This window comes from Vanellus vanellus (genome assembly GCF_965231255.1).
Source record: "Vanellus vanellus genome assembly, chromosome: 5".
In the NCBI taxonomy this organism is placed as follows: Eukaryota; Metazoa; Chordata; class Aves; order Charadriiformes; family Charadriidae; genus Vanellus; species Vanellus vanellus.
The window spans coordinates 14,654,186-14,674,831 of record NC_138910.1 but is presented as its reverse complement, the minus strand read 5'-3'; the positions used below and the strand labels follow the sequence as shown (position 1 = coordinate 14,674,831).

The window sequence follows — 20,646 nt, the reverse complement described above, 5'->3', positions numbered from 1 at the left end:
GATTCCCCTCTCCGTTCCGCGGCCGCGCAACGTGCGGTGCCGCTGCCCGCGGCGGGGGGGGGCCGCGCCGGGCGCCTCCGCAGCAACAGCATCCTCGCCGGACTCCGGACCCTCCGCGCTGCTTTGAAAATAAAAGCATCTCGCTAATAATAATAAGCGGGGCGGTGGGAAGGTGTGGGGGGCGGAGGGGAGGGGGAGAAGAAGACACGCAACTGTGGAGCTGCCAGCCGCGGACCCCCTCCCCGCCGCCCCCGGCCCCCTCCCCAGCTATGCTCCGGGTCAACTTTGATGGCACGTTGAGAAGCGGCGGGCGCTGAAGGGGGACAACCGAGCGGAGCGGAGCGGCGCGGCGCGGCGCGGAGCCGACCTGCTGAGAGACCTGCACCCACGGCCTGTGGATTGTTGTCTTGCGGGGGCGGAGTGGGCGGGGGGGTACAAGTGGCATTTCTCCCCCCACACCCCCCCCACACCCCCCCTCCTTCCAGGCTATAAATTGGATTGTATATAAATCTGCTTCGTTTATCTCCCTGACCCCCCTCAATGACGCTGGACTAAAGAGCTCCTCTCCGCGGCCCGCCCGGACCTGCCGAAGCGAGCGATGGACCAGGACCGGCTGCGCCCGGGGATGCCCCTCTGAAGCGGCGCGGGGCACCGGGGCAGCGCTCCGCCGCCTCCCCCCCTCCCTGCTCCCCGGCTACCCCTCGCACCTCCGGCTCTCTCCGCGCTCCCTCCCTCCCTCCCTCCCTCCCTCCTCCCCGGGCTCCGCAGCCACCCCCTCACCTGCTGCCGTCCCCCTCCCCCGTGGTGCCGGGCTCTCCGTGCACGCCAAGCCTGCTGCCCCCCCCCCCCGCCCCCCCAACCCCCCAACTTCGCCCTCGGTGCCTGCGTGTGCAGCCTTTCCCCCCCCCTCCATCCCCACCCCCCCTACTCCCCTCCGCCTCCCCGGCGGCACACGCCGCTTCCCCGGGCGCCCCCTCCCTCCGCCGCGGCTCCCCCCCTGCGCGGAGCGGTTGCGGCCCCCCAGCTTGGCTGCCACCGCCCCCTCCGCGCCGCGGAGCGCACCGAGCGGCGCTGCCTGCAGACGGGCTCCCTGCGGCGCTTCGGGGCGGCCCCCAGCTCGGCCCCCCGCTCCTCCGCCATGGACGGGGCGGCTCGCCGGGGGGTGCTGGCCGCGCTGCTGGCCTGCGGGCTGCTCCTGCTGGGCGCCGCGGCCACCCCGACCCCGCCGGCCCCCGCCGGCGGTTCCCCGCAGGACACATGCACCTCCTGCGGCTTCCGGCGGCCCGAGGAGCCGGGCAAGGTGGACGGGGATTTCCTGGAGGCGGTGAAGAGGCACATCCTGAGCCGGCTGCAGATGCGGGACCGGCCCAACATCACGCACGCCGTGCCCAAGGCGGCCATGGTCACGGCGCTGCGCAAGCTGCACGCCGGCAAGGTGCGGGAGGACGGCCGCGTGGAGATCCCCAGCCTGGACGGGCAGGCGAGCGCCGGGCCCCCGGCCCACGACCCCGTCTCCGAGATCATCAGCTTCGCCGAGACAGGTGGGCGCCGATCGGCCCCGCGTCCCCGTCCCCCCCCCCCCCCCCCCCTCCCCGCCGCCCGCTCTCCCCTGCCCGGCCTGCCTCGGCCCCCTGCCCCGCCGCTCTCCCTGCCTGTCCCGCCGCTGCCCCTCGCAGTCCCCCGGCTCGCCCCCTCTCAGCCCTCCCGCTCGCCCTCTGCCTGCCCTGCTGCCCACCCTCTCTGTGTCCCCCTGCCTGACCCCTGCCCGTTCCCCTGGCCGCCCTTGCCTGGCCCGCTGTGTCCCCTGCCTGTCCCCCTGCCTGCTGCCGGGCTCACCCGCACGCCCTCCGCCTCATTTGCTCTTCCCTCTGCCTCGCAGCGTCTCGCCCTGACTCTGTCCGCCCGCTCCTTCCCTGTGTCCCTGTGTCCCTGTGTCCGGGCTTCTCCCCGGGTTGTGCCCAGCGACTGCCCTTGCTGCCCTCCTCCATCCCTCCGCGCCCCGCGGCTTCCCTCCGTCGGACCTTCCAGCCGCACCGCGGCTTGCCTCTGTCCCTGTGCATCCCAACTGTCCCTTCTCCGCCTGTCCCGCTCCATCTCTTGCATCCCTCGCCTCATCTGCCTGCCCTGTGCATTCATCTGGTTCACTGCGTGCATCTGTCTGTTGAGGCTTGCATTCGCCTGTCCCCCCTTTCCGTTCGTTTCCCATTTATTTAGCTGTCATTCGTAGTGTTGGCCTTGTCTGTTTGTCCACTGCGTGCAACCTCGTCCCAAGCGTGCCTGTCCCCTCTCTGTCCGTCTGTCCAGTTACTAACTGTGCCATCCATCCCCACCGGCCATCTCAGCCCTGTCCAGCCATCGCAGTTATGTGTCACTGAATCCCTTCAGCGTAGCTTTCCAGCAGTTTATCCAGGCAACCGCTGTGCTTGTGAACTTTGCACATCTGGCCATAACACCGTCGCTCTGCAGATTAGCTCTCTCCTGTCTATCTGCCCATCTCTCCTTTCCTTCATCACTCTATCGCTCAGTTCGTTTTTTTCTCTCTCTATCTTCCTGTGGCATCTATATATCATTTGTCCACAAAATAAATCTCTTTCTATCCTGTGTACTGCCCACTCATCTTCTTTATCTACCCTCCCACTTACCAAAGGCATATACATTTACAGTATCTATGGGATCTGTTGCATTATACATATGCTTGTTATATTCACATACAAAATTTATGGGCACACACAATCTCACACAACACAAGTGATGTGGATCGGTGCAGCAACACCGTACTGTTCTTTTTCTGTCACTGTCGCCACAGTTTATAAAGAAGTTGTGTATTTACTAGTATGTAAAAGGCTTTCTTAGGGTACATTTTTGGGTTTATTATTTTTTAATAGGCTGTTCTTGGGAGATCTGGGGTGGGCTTGTCCTTCCCTTTAGTATTCAATCAATCGCTGGCTTTTGTAACACTTCCAAAATTGACTTTATGTAAAACGTAGGCAAACACAGTGAAAATTTTTGTCCCTGAAATATTACAAGGTACGGAATGGGCCCTGGAGGCACATTTGAAAGGCATCTAGGGTAACAAATGAAGACACCGACTACGCAAAAAATCCCATTCAGAGAATGACAAAAATAATAAAGATTCTTAGGAAAAGAGAAGGAAGAAAAAAATATCTACATTTGGCTCTGCACAGAAAGAAGTGAAACAGATAAGGGCAGATGAGAAAATGTCTTTCCAGCAATAATTTTAAACAGTGATTGGGAGGCTTTGATTCAAGGACCAGAATTACAATCTCTGCCGTAAAGGCCAGCTTGCACATTTATCACCTACGCCAAATTCGGTTAGGACCTGTAGTAAAAAATTGCAGCAGGGCCACTGGTATTTCGGAAACATTTCATGCAGCCAGGCTCTTTTGTTTACAAATAAGGGGTTATGTCAGACATTTGGTGACATTTGGTTTTCCGCGATAATTTCGCTCCTTTAATTCTGGTGTCATTGAAAAGCGTATTGAGAACAGTCAGTAACGGCGGTACAGCGAGAGCAACCGCTTCATTGCCTCGCCTTGTACGGGAGTTAATCGTTTCAGGGCGAAAAGGAAGAGATCGAAACGCTTAATAACAGCAGATATTCTACCAGGCTAAGTGGGGGGCAGCTTGATCTGCCGGACAAGCAGGCACATTACTGAAATATTTTCCCCTCCGTCTCATGAATCCTCTCTGTTAAACTGCGACGAGAATATGTGAAAATCGAAACAAAATCCCTGGTTTGGCATTGGCGTTTCAGTGGTTATTGAAAGGGCTCTCCCCGTGAGAATCGGCGGGTAGCTGAAAGTTAAAACTATTCTTAAACCGACGAGATAGCAGAGTCCGAGTGCCGGTCTTTTCAAGGTGCTGCCGTAGCGTCTTTAAAGCTGGCTGGCTGGAAACCCCCCGTATTCTGGAGAGCTCTTACTGGTGTCGGTGGATCTGACACATCTGACTACAGCCCGGTGGTGAACGTTGCTGTGGGAAGTGCCTTTTCGATGCGTTTCGATTGCAAATTGGGGATATCTGATTCGGTGCGTGCCTTCTGGCCGGCACAGCCCCGCCGCCGCTCCCTCGATCCGCTGTGCTCTAGCGTTGTCCCTGAATCCAGAATGGCACACAAGCTAACGTTTCCTTTTTGACTTAATCTTGCTGATCTCTCCTTATCTTGCAGACGATCTGGCCTCATCTAGAGTCCGCCTCTATTTCTTCATCTCGAATGAAGGGAACCAGAACTTGTTTGTCGTTCAAGCCAGCCTGTGGCTTTACTTGAAGCTGCTTCCATATGTCTTAGAGAAAGGCAGCAGGCGAAAAGTAAGAGTCAAAGTCTATTTCCAAGACCCGGACACTAGCAACAAGTGGAATGTGGTTGAAAAGAAAGTTGATCTCAAAAGAAGTGGTTGGCACACTTTTCCCATGACAGAGGCGATCCAGGCTCTGTTTGAGAGAGGAGAAAGGAGACTGAACTTGGATGTTCAATGTGAGGGCTGTGAAGAGTATTCAGTGCTGCCAATTTATGTGGACCCCGGGGAGGAATCCCACCGGCCTTTTTTAGTGGTGCAAGCCCGCCTCGCCGATAACAAACACAGGATCCGGAAAAGAGGCCTGGAGTGCGATGGCAGGACCAATCTATGTTGCAGGCAACAGTTTTACATTGACTTTAGACTCATTGGGTGGAATGACTGGATCATAGCACCATCAGGTTACTATGGGAATTACTGTGAAGGGAGCTGCCCGGCCTACTTGGCCGGCGTCCCGGGGTCGGCTTCCTCCTTTCACACCGCCGTCGTGAATCAGTACCGAATGCGGGGGCTGAACCCGGGCACCGTGAACTCCTGTTGCATTCCAACCAAACTTAGCACAATGTCAATGCTGTACTTTGATGATGAATACAACATTGTGAAAAGGGACGTTCCCAATATGATTGTGGAAGAATGTGGTTGTGCTTGATTTAAGGTGTGTTTTTTGGGGGGGAGAGAGAGAGAGAGAGAGAGGGCGAGAGAGAGAGAGAGAAACATTCCCGTACGAGATGGTGTTGGAGGAAGTTTCACTGTGTATCCAGGCATCAGTGTTGGAAAGTCACTGTGGAAAAGTTTGACAAAAAAAAAGAAAAAAAAAAAAAAAAGAAAAAAAATCATTTCACTTTCGTGTCAGGACAGTGGCAGTTTGTGGATCTTGGACACTTATATATTCTACCACTTATAAGTTAATGCTATGAAATATCTTAAAGACACACACACATACACGCGCGCGCGCACACACACGAAACGTGGGCACGCACACAAACACGCGCTCATACACACACACAGACACACACACGAGGCAGCTCGGAAAAGGGACATGAGCATAGAAAGTCAGTGACCAGTGACGACGGACCTAAATGCCTGCCAGTACGAGTGAACGGCTGAGCAGCTGTTTCCCCGCCTGCCGGTGAAGTCACACCGAAATGAGCTCCCTTTGCTCAGGCAAAAGCACAGACTGCGAGAACACGACGTATTCTTGCACGCAGGTGTCGAAATGACCAAACTTAGAAAATTAAAAAAAAAGAAAAAAAAAAAAAGTAAAAAAAAAAGTTGACCGTCACCTCTTAGGTCTAATGGGAAGCTGCAGGACACCTGCCTTGGGAGGTATTCACTTCCTCTTTATTTAAATTTATCTAAATGTAAACATCACAGATACCCGCATCTTCCTACAGCACTTCCAGTAAGGAATCGCGTGGTACCATCAGAGAGAGAGAGAAGGGGACAGACGCGTAAGCAACTGCTGTATTTCTAACATCTGACCGTTGCAAAGTCACAAGCTGGGCTGGCGTGATCCGGTGGTTTAACTGCCCACTAGCGACCCGTGGATGGCTGTACCTGCCGTGTCTTGGAAAAGGGAATCCGATACCGTATCTGGACTGTGTTGACCGTTGGCGTCTCTCACTGTTCGGAGAAGGAAAAGTCAAAGTTGCAATCTGTGTTCTTCAATGGGGGACTCGGCAAGGACGCGTCACGTGGGGGACGAGCAAACAAGCAACCGCCACCACGACTGAACCAATGAACCCTAAAGAGCAGTGACAGTAACAGAGCGGAGACGTCCTGAAAAATGCAGTGCTTTTAATAACAGGCGAGGAACATTTTAACAAGTCTTGGAAAGGAGGAGAGAGGAGAGTGCTTTCAATTTCCTTACCAGGAGGTGTCGAGGATGGCCATAAAGATCAGAAAATAATGATACAGCATAGCACTTGCAAACTGCTTGAATGCACGTATAATAGCACTTGCAAATTTCAATGCCTTGAAAAGTGGTACTTGATAGTGCACTTATCTTTGCTCACTATCTAGGTAAACAGGTGCCGCATGAGCTATGCAATTTAAAGTGTTGACCCATACTAGACAAAACTGGACTTATGATATGACTTTTTTATATTTTTTTATACTTGAAATTAAATCTTTTGCTTCTTTTTTAAAGCGAATGATTGCTTTTAATGTTTGCACTGATTTAGTTGCATGATTAGTCAAAAAACTGCCATTTGAAAAAAATGTTATTTTTATAGCAGCAAAAAATGAATACAGTTAAATGTATTATACATAAATTTTGGAACCAAAGAGGCCAACATATTAGTTATAATTTTTATGAGATGGCAAAGCCATCATATATCATGTAGTCATACTGAGCAATCCCTCATGAGGCCTACCAATTGTTTCAGGGTACAAAATGGATTCTGTTTGTTCTATTCAGTGTCTTTTCTATACCATACGCACATGGAACGTAGAGTAAAAAAAAAAAAAAAAAGACTATTGTAGAATACATTACAATATGTGCATCCTTTAAATCCAATTTTTATGTTTATTTAATAAAGTTCCTTTTAGGTTCTGTTCCATAATAATTTAAACCAAACAATTTTCACTTAGATTTGCTGTTGAAGTATTTTACATTTGTGTACAGTTTAAATAAATAAAAAAGATTGAAAACTGGATGTGCTTTTCTTTTTTTTTTCTTTTTCTTTTTTCTTTTTTTTTCCAGTGTGTAACATCTGGAGAAACTTGCTTGCTTTCGGGACTGAATGCGGCTGCAGACGGCGAACTGTCGCATTAGACCGTAGTCGTATTAGTCATTGCAGAAAGCCTTGTCTGAGAGCTCAGCTGCGATCCTAAAAATGTTACACTCTAGTTTTGTTGCCGTCTATGCGTGTCAGCATCTGCTTCTTTCTATCTGCATCAGTGCAGGGTATCTGGGCGCAGGAGCAGCGCTGTTCCGCATACCTGCGGGTCATTTACAGCAAGTTCCTGGTTCACCTGCTGAGTAAGAATGTAACTTCTTGTCTAGGTCACTCCCTGGTCGGTTACAAGAAGTAAAAAAAAAATAACGTGGAAAGCACTTCCAGGAAAAAAAGGTCAATACTAAGTTTGATGAACTTACTTTTTTTTTTTTTAAAAAAAAAAAAAACCCCGTAGCAGGTACCAAGCAGAGGTTTTTTGAGTTAAATATGTCCCCTTTAACTAACAAACCCCAAAGATTTTGAAAAATACTCATAGAAATTCTTGTCAGCTGTGCATATATCCAGGTATTGATTACATTGATCTTCACGGATAAATTCTTCCTCCTGGAGACCTGAGCAAATGCCAGCTGAAGCTGACAGAAGAACTTCTGTTGACTTAGCAAACGTTAGATCTGACCCTGAGACCTGGAAAGTGTTGAAGAAGCAAGTCCTTGCCACTAATGATGGGTTCTAGTTACAATTCACATTCAAGCGTAGCTCTGCCCACCCCTCCCCAAAGCCAGGCACTGGGGTTAAATGGCTTTGTTTCGGGAGACCTCCGGGAGCAAATTGCTGTGGCTGTGTCAACAACCTGCTGCACAGAACTTTGTCCCCCGGACCAAATTTTTTGAATATTTCATAGCTTTCTCACCACCTCGAGTGGCACGTTTATCGTCGAAGCCACCGCCCGCTGCTCCTGCTCCGTCCCTTGGCAGCCTTCTCCCCTGCCTTTGTTCCCCGGGTCAGCTCTGCTGCTGGTGAGTTCAATGCAGTCCCCTCGAAATCAGTGGCAAACACGTGTCCCTTCAGTCTGAAGGCACGTTTGACCTAATACGACACAGTCTTCATTAATAAGACTGGGCCGCGCTTTTAGAAGTGGGATATATTAAGACATCTTGCCCAGGGAAATGCAGGGCCCTGGAGGCTGGGTCCGGTTAGGTTGCGTTCTTAATTGGAAGTGGTTGGTTTCTGGGGTCGAAGCCAAGCCCTCTGTCGGAGGCTGGGACTCGTGTGCTCTCCCGGGAGGAGAGCGGAGCGTCTCGACCTGGGCTTTGGACCCATAGCCCCGGGGAGCCGGTAGCCGCTGGCAGGCAGGATGCCATGGGCTTGGGCAGCCAGGAGCGAGGAGCAGGACTGTGCTCTGCATCCCACCGCAAACCCACAAGCACGCCCAGGATCTTGAAGTCTTTTCACAGAGACCAGCAAAGAACACCCCTTTTCTTGGCAGAATGCTTTCACCCCTTTCTTCCCCTGCCTCCCCTGCTCCCCCATTTGCAGCTACAGCCCTGATGTTCACGGGGCAGAAATCGAACCGCAAAGAAGAGCACGAATCAGTATGGTGTGAGGGGCGTCACCCGGCAATGGGAAAAGCTGGATCGTAGTCCGGGTTCTCAAGTCCTTTTATTTTGTGTGAAACGGTCTCTGGAAATCAATCTGAACAGAACACGCTTCGAGTTTTCTGCGGCGTGGAGTCGCTCGCTGCTCGGCAGGCTGCAAACAGTGAGGTATTCCCGAGCCCTGGGACCAACAGCAACCTGTCACACAGATTCCTAAGGCTAAAATGAAATAAAATTAAAAAGGCCTTTCATTTTGAGGGGCAAATCTGAGACAGTTCGGGCTTGATTTTTCGGAGATGTGGCTGCTCTTGCCAGCTTTTTGCAGGGGGCTGCGGAAACACTGCTTTTTGCAGCTTCCACCTCCTGCGTTTTTGAAACCGAGCAAAATGAAAAGTGAGAGGCCCAAACTTGATGGCTGCTTTTGAAATCTTTGTCCTTCAGAATATTCTAACACAGGCAAAAGCCCCGGCCCTGTGCCTGGATATCCCACTGGCGTTAGTGAGGATGGTGTGAATGGGGTGACTGTCACGATGTGGTGCAACAGAGCACTTGGTGGCTTAACTCTGCATACATCACGTATTTCCACACGTAATAGACACCTTCTCCAAAACTGCCAAGTCTCACCTCCTTTGCTTTGTTACTTGTGAGAGATGAAGTCAGCAGCTGAAATTAATTGCTGCACTCCCCCTGCCTTGGGAGAAGAGGGAAAACCCCCACCGAACGAATCCTTCTTAAGAATAATTTTTGGTTGGAGTGGTTCCTCGTGTGAAGGGTTGAAGAACAGTTTGCAAAATGGATCAGAAATACAAATTTTTGTCTAGGAGGAGAGTCTGTTTCTGTTGATACTGGTGTCAGTCTGCGGTAGCCCCCCTAGAGTCTGCAGCTGTAATTCAGGCTAGCACCAATATAACTAAAGACACACCTGAATCTAGTTTTCTTGAAATCCTGATTGGGCTCAGCTCATTCTCAGTATTTCTAAAATAATTTTTTTTTTTTTTTTGCTTTAGCAAAACCCACGAATGCTGCATGACAGATCGGAACAAGAGGAGAAGACACCTAACCTGGTCACGAACACAGGGAGAATCTCCCTGCGCACCCTGGAATTTGGCCAGGAATTAGCAATTTCTGTCGGTACAAAACACCCCAGTAGCTTTCATTTGCTCGCCCAGTCAGTACCCTTGAAGCAAAATCTGGATTTACCTGGCTGCTTGTAATGGTAGGGGCCAATTTTATTTGGATAACTTCATTGATTTCAGGGGAATTGTTTCTGATTTGTACTAGAATAAGTGGGAGCAGATTTAGGTTCTTTAATGTTCTTCCAGGTTAGCTCTTGGAATAACTTATATTTCATTATTATGTGTTTATGTAATTAGTGCAATTATATCAAATTATATAATTGGTACAATTACTTGGACTCATGTAACCACTGCATATAGCATTCCATGCTGTAAAATCTTTTACTCTGAAAAAAAAAAAAAGATGTCAATATTACATGGGAATCTTAATTTGTTTTTAAATTCCAGTATCAAATTTAGGCCCTGACCACATGCAAGGAACCTATGGTTCACATCAGTGGAACCTCTCCGAGCAGGCAGCATGCAACCTTCATCATAGATATTGGGGTTTTAATCTGATTTGGCCAATTGTATTCAACAGAGGCCCTCCTTGAACGTGTGGAGCTCTAACCAGTCTTCCTTGTACAAAGCAGAGATGTCAAGTTTTTACACACGCGCCACGTAACCTGAGAGCTGTGAAGCCTTCAGTGACCTGAGATATGCATATAGCTTCCTTCTACTTGATCAGATTTACCATCTTTATGATCTGCCACTGAGAATTTCAAGCCAATACTTTTATTAAATTCACAGGCTCCCTCTTTTTGGCCCTTGAAATCGTGTTGGTTTTTTTTTTTTTTTCCCCACTATAATTTGTTTTCAGCGTACATCGTTGTGAAAGCTTGGAAGCAGAGGGGTCAGTGTAGGAATCAGTTGTGGGCAAAGACAAAGTAGGCCTATCCAGCAAAACAGAAAAAAGGGCAAGAAGAAAGCCCAAGAGGCGTATTGATTTTCCTGGGTCAGCCGTCACCATCAAGGAAGACCCAGGACGAGAGCTGAGGTTGCTGAGCACCTGATGGGTTTCTCCTAATGAAAAGACCAGCCCTCCCAGGTGTTGAGCGTTTCGAGCTCTTGCCTGACCCAACTGCAATCCCTGAACCCAGCTGCGAAGTGCACAGACCCCAGGTGAGGCTCATTTCTACCTAATGACAGCTCTGCAAAGCCTGGCTGCTGCCTGCTCCTTCTCAGTTGGGGCCTGCTTTTGGAGAGGGTGCACCTCCCAGCGTGTCTTCCTGCAGGCTGGCCTTTGAAATTGGGCCGAGAGAAGCAGCTGCAGCCTACTACAGTACAGCCATTTTAGGGCTGCAGCTAGTGCTGCCTTCCTCCAGCTGGTAAGTGCGCTCAGCGCCTGTTATTTTTATCTTGAGCTTTTGCTTTGTTTTTGAGGATAATTGCACATTATTGCTGCAATATGTTATAATAAGTGCTATGAAGATGACTATTGTATCCAAGGCGAAAGAAGATGTGGCTGGGGAGCGAACTTAAACCTATGTGTCAGCAAAACAAACACGCCGTGTTTGGGCTGTGTCAGTCAAGTGGTACCAAAGTGGCATTTAGGTTTTGCCCAAGTGGAGGCTGCAGGGCTGATCTCGCCCCTCTTCGCTGTGTCGGATGGAGTGGCTTGCACCCCTTCCCGCAGAAGAGTTTGTCACCAGCTGTGGAAGAGCTGCAACGGTCACGCTTTCCTGTGGCCGGAGCTGAGCTCCTCGCTTGGGCGATGGGGGGAGCCGGTCCTGGGCAGCGCAGCAGGAGCGAGGTAGGAGAGGTGGATGCTGAAGCAATATCTGTTTGAGGATAAAGGGTTATAAGTGCTACCAGGTTCGGGTCCTGTGAGCTGGAGCATACTGGGCTCTCAGACTTTCGCCCCCCCCCCCCGTGCCATCTCCTATTCGCTATGTTCTCTGTAATCAGGTTTGGTCTATAATGGCTTGGTTTTTTGGGTCAGGTTTTGGAGCTGACCCGCAGCTGTGGGACTCCAAGCTTAAAAAAAAAAAAAGTATTCAGGACCTTGTAAATTAAGGCCTTGGGCTCTTGTGAAAGGAAACAAACAACTCTTATCTATCTTAATGAGAGTCGTATGTGTGTATTTTGTATCCAATTGTATGAATTATCTGTAGCAGTGATACTTTGTAAGACCATGTAATTTATGAGGTGGTTATCAGTGACTCATAAGTATTTATTTATGTCTTATGCATTGTGTATGTTTGGCTTGATCGGGGTGGCATGTTTGCATGGGTGAGCGTGCATTTTATGTGTAAACACACACAGACAAGAAATGCAAGGCTTTCTCCAAGCGAATCTTCTGCCATGTTAATGCCTCTGTAATAAAATGCGTTTTGGGGGAGTCCGATGATAGATTGGAGGTAACGCAGGTTAGCTGCCCACTGTTCTGAGTAGATTTCTTGACTTTTAGATATCTGATCCTCAGTATGTTGTTTTGCATTAAGTACGTGGTATGTAGGTGCCCTTGTGATGGCTGAAGAGAAGCCAGCCTGTTCTCAGATGTGGCTGCGCTCCAGCCAGCTCCACATCCAAGAGAGTACAGCAAACCACTTTTGCTCAACCCGTGTTTTGAAATTGTTCAGAAACTGGTTTGGTCTTTAGCACAGTTTGGAGCAACCTTGAGGCTGCCTTTAGGACAGCTGCCAGGGGTCCCCAGTGCTGCTGTAAAAGCTGAGAAAGAGCCAGGATATCATAGCGCCCTGGTCATGCATCCTCCATTGGCCCACGCTTCCTATACTGGGAGCTACTGGGCAGTGCTTGGGCAGAGTGGACCCCTCCTAAGTCTCTGTGCTGAGTGTTTCTTGTTAACTATGCGATAGGCACAGAGACTTAAACCGTCAGCTGGCTCTGTTTGTGTTAGCTGCACACCACAGTGGTCAGAATCACTACGTTAAGAGTGCATGACAATGAATCAAACCCTATATTTCATTTATGGGTGAATTGCCTTTACATTGTTCTCATTTTCTTGCCCCCCCCCCCCCCCGCCAATTGTACACATCTGAAGCTCAGAGAGCATTGCTTCCAGACCATATCTCCTTGAATTGGGTTACTACATCAAGCAGGGAAAGCAAAGCTATGGTTAAGTTTTACCCCAAATGAAAGCTTTTTCTACTCTGCGTCCACAAATAGACTTTTAATTATGGGAAGCATATACTGCAAGTGCACCCCGGGATTTGATTCCGTGCTTTGTCGGTGGAGCTTGTGAATGTGCCAGCTCTTATAAGAATCGTTTTCTTCAGCATCACCAGTTGCAGTCCACAGTTACTGGATATAATAACAGCAGGAATAGAAAACCAGTCCATGTGCTGATGGCCATCGGTTTTCTGTCTCTGGCAGACTTTCTTGCGGTGATGTTGAACATTGCAACTATTCAGGTGTGCTCTGTGACTTGCTGGGCTTAAAAATCTGTTGGTGTTAATGTAGGGCCAGATTCAGTTATTCACACCTGCGGAGAGCGGATTCAAAATCCTGCTAAATCGGAATTCCCTAGTCAATTGTGGTCATAAACAGGCTGCAGGGCTGCACGGAGCAAAGCCCGTAGTATTTTCGGTGCAATATCGGAGCCTAGCTGAAGATGCTGCAACTCTGTGAGCTTCCGTTCAGTTGCACCTTTTTGCACCAGGTGTGAATTTATCCCGTTGGCTTGCAGACAAAGCCCTCGCTTCAGATCAGTCAGCAGTCGGGCTCCCGGTATTGTGCTCTGTGTATCTCCGTCGCTGGTGATAGAAGCTATTGTTCTTTTCGGCAATATGTTCATGGCATCAGGCATTATGACTCATGTCATAATACCATTGTGAGCCGTTTGTTTAATAATACAGCATCCGTATCGTGTCACTCTAGCAATGTTCTTAATTCTTTCTATTATTAACGTCTGTTTTGAAGTGTTTATACTTGTAATTTAGCTATTCAAATTCTCACTGGGCATAAGCTGATGTAAGAGGAGAAGGTTCGTAAACACATCTGAAAGAATCTGACAAATAATTTATTGGCCATGCCTGATCAGAAAAGTGAGAAGAAGTATATTTGTTTAAGGCCTTTTTTTTTTTTTGTTAGCAATAAGCAATAATGCAGCTTTCATCAACACCTAGAAAGGAAAATGCTGGTGCTACTTTTTTTTTTTTTTTTTTCCCGCTCCTGTAGGACTGGTTGTATTTAAATACTGATGGTATATTTTAATTTGACAAAGCAGCTTGTTGGGGGAAAAAAAAATGTAACTTGCCTTTTCCCTGTCAACTAATTTAGTAATTTGTTAGGGTGGTTGTTCTTTTAGGCAGGGGGGTATCTACCTCCTATCTAGAGATCTTTGAAGCTATTTGTGCATCTCTGGCACTGTATGGAAAATTAAGAACCTCCTTGGGTCTTCCTTTCTGTCCACTGGCAGAAGAGAGGAGCAGGATCCAGCTAGTATTTGAGCAGCAGATCTTCTGTTGAAGCAGTTGGAGTAGGAACCCTTAGCCTATAAACAATTTGGGGTCAGGGAACATCTGAAAAGTTCTTTGTTGCTGTTGTTCTGTTGTTGTGTTGGGTTTTCTTTTTTTTTTTTTTTTTCTGTCTGATCAGCTTAGCTTCTGGCAATGTTGTTATACAATGACAACACAGAGGTGTCTTTCTGGAAAACAGAAGAGTTCTGGAACATAAATGTAGTTCTTCTATTCTACTGGGATGTCTGCAGTGACCCTTTATTGGGGCTCTGAGTAAATCTTGCCATAATTGATAGAAACAGCTTTAAAAGAAAAGCAAAACAGATCATGAAGGAAAGAAAGAGCTGATAAAGCTTCTAGCATCAAGAGTGTGCATGTTGAAACACTCTCTAATTATATATTTATCCAATCCAGTTAATACTACAGAGCTTGCAAAAAAAGCCCCATAATTAGGGGTTATGAAAATGTCTACATAGCAATAATATGGCACCTAAATATAGCATCTTTCCTCCTGAAGCACTTTACATCATTTGAGAACCATGGACTCAATTCACAGCTGGCATTCACAGGTGCAACCTTATTGATTTCGATGGAATAGTGCCATTTTTACCAGGGATGAATTTTGTCATAAATGGAAGTTTTATCTATCCTACGGGCTTGTGGGGCTGCCCATGCCCATCACAATAGTATCTGCATATCTTTAACATCAAATTAGCTGGCTATAGCCAAACCTTCAGCAGACTTCACAGACTCTCTGCCACATCTGCCTTCTCACGCTGCTGAAATATTTGCTCAGGCTGAACTGACTTGCACTGTGTATTTTGAGGACAGGGAGAGAAGAATAGCTGATGGTAGTAAAGATGTATGATGCTCTTTAGGTGGGTAAAGATGGCTGAGGCTACAGGTTGTATTTAACCTTTCTGCAGGAAGCTGATTTCACAGTTGTAGTGTTTAGATTGAGAGTGTCAGGACTTTGGGACTCACGTTGCTCAGATCACACCTGGAAGCTCAGACACGTGTTCCTGAGTGTAGCAGGACCTGAGCTATGTATCTGTCACGGTACCCATCATTGATGGGGTGAAAAAGTAGCACTGCACATAATTTTATAACTGAAATTAAGACTGTTTCATACAATTTAAAAAAATTGTATGCAAACTTTGTCCAAACTGGAATTTGCCAAGTCACCAGGGCTAAAGCTCAACTTTGGAAAGTGTTGCCGGACTCCCCAGTGTTGGGATGGGTCCTGGAGATTTTGGTCTACTTCTCTGCTGCTTTGCAGATTTCCTATATAACTAAGGACAAGCCTTTTAGCTACTTTGTACTGCTTCTAACGTGAGAAACGTAGTGTTTCCTGAGTGTGAAGTGAAATGGTCATACGAGGATTTTGAAAGGAAAGGAAAAGGAGATCGTTTATTCTTCATCCATACTTGCCACTACCTTGAAGAGCACAAGCAGTTCTGGACGGCTCACCTCAAACATAGCAGAACTTGGAATAGTTGAGAGAAAGGTAAAAGTGCTGAGCCGAATGGCTTCTGTGTGAGGAACAATAAATTAGGCTGAAACTCCTTGGCCTGGAGAAGAGATGTTGGTGGGGTAAGATTGAATTCTGCAGCCCAGCAGCATCAGACAGAAGGTGGGCAGGGATTGTTTGTTCTGTGGCAGTACATCAGTTAGGTCATTAAATGAACTAGAAGAAGCCAGGCTCAAAGCAAACAAAAGGAGAATGCTCTCTTTGCAACTGGTAGTGGACACAAGGAATTCACTGCCAAAGGTGGCTGTGGAGGCTAAAAGCTTAGTAGGGTTCAAAGGATGACTGGACAAGTTTGTGTAAAGAAATGCACGGAGGATTACTAAGTAGCTAGAAACCACATCTGGCTTAGGAAATACCTTGATCTGAAAATAGCTGGAGGCTAGCAGAAATGTGAGGGAAATAGCATAAGTAGTTGCTGTGCTGCTACTCTTCTCGGGCTGTCTGACCGCTACAGGAGACTGTGCTGGGCTAGATGGACCAGTCTGGCTGTTCTTCTGCTTGTACTCTATGTGGCAATTCTGCTATGCAGGTTGTTGCAGCGAGTGGACGCGAGTCGCTGCTGCAGAGGTGTTCTGTGCTCCAGTTGTCCTCTAGTCTCGACTGCGGAACTTGGTCTCATGTTGCCTGTGAAGGTCTGGGCTCGGATCCTGAGTGAAATGCATCTGGATGACAATTTGTGCTGGAATACCAGCTTAATATGAATGGAGGGGAGAAGCTGTGGAATAGTGAAAATTGTTTTCCCTGTTTCCTGTAATAACTGATTTTCCTTCAAGGCCTCTGAAGCTTTACAAGACAGACCCTGCATAGCTTCAGAGCTCCGAAAGGCTCGAGGAGCTGTAAAGTCTTATTGTGAAAGAGAATACATTATATTGAGCAACTCCTACACACACACACATACAAGAGAAAAAATTTCACCTCCTCCCATAATATCAGATTGTTGATATTCCCTGCATAGAAGTGTAGGGAATAAACAAATGCATTCATTAACATTTACCCGGTAAGGTGAACTGAGGACAGAATATCAGTCCAGATATCCAGGCTTATCTCTGAATTTCCTGGATTTTATGGGTTTAAGTCTAACTCTGAACAGGTCTTAAGGGCATTTTCTTGGTGGATTAGAAGGGTCTGTGTTTGGACAGTCCCATCTATAGTACCTATGGGATTATTCAAAGCCCTGGCTTTACTGTTTGTATCTGTTTTAAAATTCTGCTATTCGTTTGCCTGAGTCAAACAGCTTTCAAACTGGAATTGGAGTTGGGTACATAGCATAAGGAAAGTACACATCTGGAAAGGGCTCGAAAGACTCAACCAACATTTCACAGACAATGTTGGAAAACAAACAAAAACCCCTCTGAAAATGTGGTCTGCAGATGGGTCTTTATATTCTCTTCCCCATTATTTTAACGGGGAAAATTCGTCTATAACAGAAAGGCATTCAGCACAATAACAGCAGGAAAATGACTCAATGGGAGTCATTTTCCAGGATGTCTTTCTGTCTGGGTCAGAGCACAACTTTTTCTGTGCCAAGAGACTCTTCCTCAAGGGGTGGCTGCAGTGTCGGAAACGCTCTCACCTTCATTGGTGTCTTCTGCTGAAACAGCACTGGATGAAGCTTTATGTTTGCTAGGGGTACTTCTCCAGTAGCGATTGCTGGTATGGGGCTCTCCTGCAGGCTTGCCCAAATTGCCACAGAAAGCGTCGCGTGGCTCGGGCGGCCAATCCCAGCTCCAAAGATGGTGTGCCTGTTACAAGCTCGTGCCAAGCCATCTGTAAGATTTGTCAGATAAATGTGACTAGCAAAGTGGCACTCGTGAGCAGATGAAGGGAAATTCCCTAGGGGATTCTTTATTCGCTCGTCATTAGCAGGAGAGGCAGTGGGAAAAATCATTGTTTAGCTGTTCAAAACACTGGCGAACAATTGATACCGAATGATCTTTAAGTAGGGGGGAATGTCGAACATGTCTTGAGCAGCCCAAACTCTGTGCTGGAGGCAGAGTACCGTGTCCTGCAGGTGGGGTTTACCTTGGTGGAGAAGGATAGGATGTCCGCGTTCCTCAATCTCATATTTTGCCTCAAACCCGCCTCCCCTCCCTGGGGTAGCCTTATTCCAAGTGAGCTGAGGCATGGAGCAGCCTAAAGGTGCGTCGCTGCTGTTTATCTGTGCATATCCCTGATCTTAAATGGAAAATAAAATCTGCCCTTGCTGTGAGAAAGCCCTGCCTGCTCGCTAAATGAAACCTGCTCACAGGCTCTTTGGTGGCAACTTTGCAGTGAGGACTAACTCTTGCTTGCTCTAGTCATGAGACCGACTTAGATGTGATGAATTGCAGATCAAACATACTGAGCTCTGCCACTGATTTTTTTTTTTTTTTTTTTTTTTTTTTTTAATGAGCTAAAGCAGGCCCACAGTCCATGCTGAGGAGAAAAGGTCACCAGTCTCATGGTCTCCATGGAACTCCTTTGGTGCAAGTAACTTCGCTGCACCAAATGGAGTTTTTAGTCTTGAAATGAACCTAAGCTCCCATGATGACCTTCCCCAGGCAAGATGCTTTAGGCAAAGCCCTTAGTTCTTGGCGGTTGTGTGTTTTTTGGTGGTGGGTTTTGGTTTTTTTTTTTTATTTGTGGTGGGATATGAAGTTTTTATGGTATCTCCTTTTGCACGCTGATAAGGGCATGTGTGGGTACCTGCAGGCACAGAGTATCTTATTACCATTGCTATCAGCCCTACTCATTCAAATTCCATGTTAACTGGGGCTTGGAAATTAATGGAAACAACATCCTCTTGAAAGCTACAACATTCTAGTTGCACTGAGGGGACTGAGCTGGCATGTGGGGAATAGGACAGAGGGACTTGCAGTGTTCCCGCTTCCCCAAACTCTGCCATGGGTTAGAGACCAGTACAGGTTCCATCTCCGGGGAGGCTGACTTAGCGGAGAGCTGGTGAAGGGGACATAGGGAGAGACACTTTCTCCTACTGAATCCCATAAAACCATTCACCCACAGGCCTTCTGGTGTAGACTACTGTGAAAGATTCAGATGTTATTTCCCACCACTTTTTCACATGAGTCAAGATCAAAACCAAACCAACCAATCCATAAAACTATTACCCTGTAGAAAGGGTCCCAAACCCACATTTGGCAGATTGAGTATGTGGCCAGACTTTCAAAAGCTGACCCCCCCCTGCAGTTCCACTAAGCTTGAGGGAGACATGAAGCAATATCTGACTTCAGATGGTGTTATGTGAAATGCAAGACTGTATCAGTGGATAGGTCGTTTGCCAGAGGCAGCAGGTTTTGTCAGTGAAAAGGTATTTGTGAATTTGGGTTGAATGCACTGGATAGCTAGAAAAATGAGGATATTCCAATAACGGCTCCAGACTTCGCTTCAGCTTTTGTGTAAATAGATGAACTTCTGTTGACTCCAATACAATGTTGCTTGCTCGCATGAGATCGGTCTCTTTTTTTATATAGGAAAAAGTCACATCACAAGAGACCTTTGATGTTTTAATGTGTCCTGGCATATCGATGGGTACATCCAGTGGAGAAGAACAATCTGGGACACTTGGTCTGCGTTTGTGCTTTGCTGGAGATTTGCTATGTAACCTCAAGCAAATCTATTAATCTCCCAGTACCTCAATTCCCCAAATGCAAAATGGAGATAATAAAACATAACTCCCTTAGCAGGGTAAACACATTAAAAAATGCACTTAAAAGCAGTTGGGTACTAGATTAATGGAGACCTGTATCTTGTGGGGAAGATTTGTTGTATTATAAATAATACGTCTTCACAATTATTCCATTTAGTCTGCCTTGAAGCCTTCAAAGACATACCACGCAAATGTTTACTGGCAGCGTGTTTCCCCCCGTTTATTGGCCAGCAACATGTTTAGACCAGACTTTGCTGTGGCAAAGTATTTCAGCGCATTGCACATGGCAAATGGCTCTTTTACTGTAAAAGTAGATATTTTTTTTTTTTTTCCAGAGAATACCCCAAATAATGCTGTACTCAGCAAAAGCCTGTGCACCTGGAATAGCTGTCTCTGAGCAGATTTTCCTTGCAAAACGTTCAGTATGCTTCTGCCTAGAGCTTTGGACTGAAAAGGAGAATGAAGGAGATCTGGTGGGTACCAGGGACAAACTTTTTAAGGGCGACTTAACTTTGCAGACCACCTGAAAGAGCTCGGGTATGTGTCAGGTCAGCTAAGCAACGCCGGTGCCAAGATGTCCTGGACAAAAAGGCCAGTGTTGCAGAGCGCGGTTGAATTATCTAGGGTACAAAGCGGGGGTCTGGGGTACTCCCACTACAACGCTAGTGCGCAGGAGCTAGTCAAGCCATTAGACCACCCACTGTTTTAGCAGTGTTACTTTAGCTCCCCTGGACTCTGTAATTACTCTTGTCACATTACTGAGGATAACATAGAAATATTGCAAGCATTTGCCTTGAACTTGCAGTGTTGAGGCTTATGTAAGGGGGGAGAAAGGGCTACACAGACTAAAATGAAGGGGGTGATTCTTATCCCACTTGTGCTTCTTTTACACTAGTTTTGCCTTTGCTAGAGTAATTCCTCTGAACTCATTACATCAACGTTGAAGAAACTGGCCTGTGTGTGTTTGCGAAACATCTTTGCTTGCCTAAAAGAGGTGTGTATTTTGAGGAAAGCAGCAGCCTGGAATTGGCATTTGCTTCAGTTCAGATAAGGCTTTTCTTTTTTTTTTTTTTTTTTCCCCTTTTCCCTCATACAGTGAAAAGCCAGTGTAATGTGAAGAAGAGTGAAAGCTTTGTTTCTGTGATTAGGGCATCAAATAGAGAATTGCATTCGCTCAGGTGCATTTCCCACAGGGATGTTCCTCAAGAACTGATGATGGCAGAGGTGTGCTGTCACACCCTCTGCTGCAGGCCGCTGGAGATGGGGAGCTAGACTTGCTAGTGTGTGAGACCTTTCATGCTCCTGCCTCCAGGAATGGAAGGAAAAAACTGTAATAAAACT

At 47.5% G+C, this 20,646-nt stretch overlaps 1 protein-coding gene across 1 annotated transcript; it reads left to right on the top strand.

The window, feature by feature from the left end:
* Nucleotides 1-1,138: 1,138 nt before the first annotated feature.
* INHBB (inhibin subunit beta B) lies at nt 1,139-5,852 on the top strand (the record flags this gene model as incomplete). The annotated part of the gene is made up of 2 exons (XM_082483511.1): nt 1,139-1,541; nt 4,190-5,852. 2 exons carry the CDS (start codon nt 1,139-1,141, stop codon nt 4,963-4,965), a joined length of 1,179 nt encoding a protein of 392 aa, XP_082339637.1. The 3' UTR covers nt 4,966-5,852.
* Between the last annotated feature and the right edge of the window lie 14,794 nt (nt 5,853-20,646).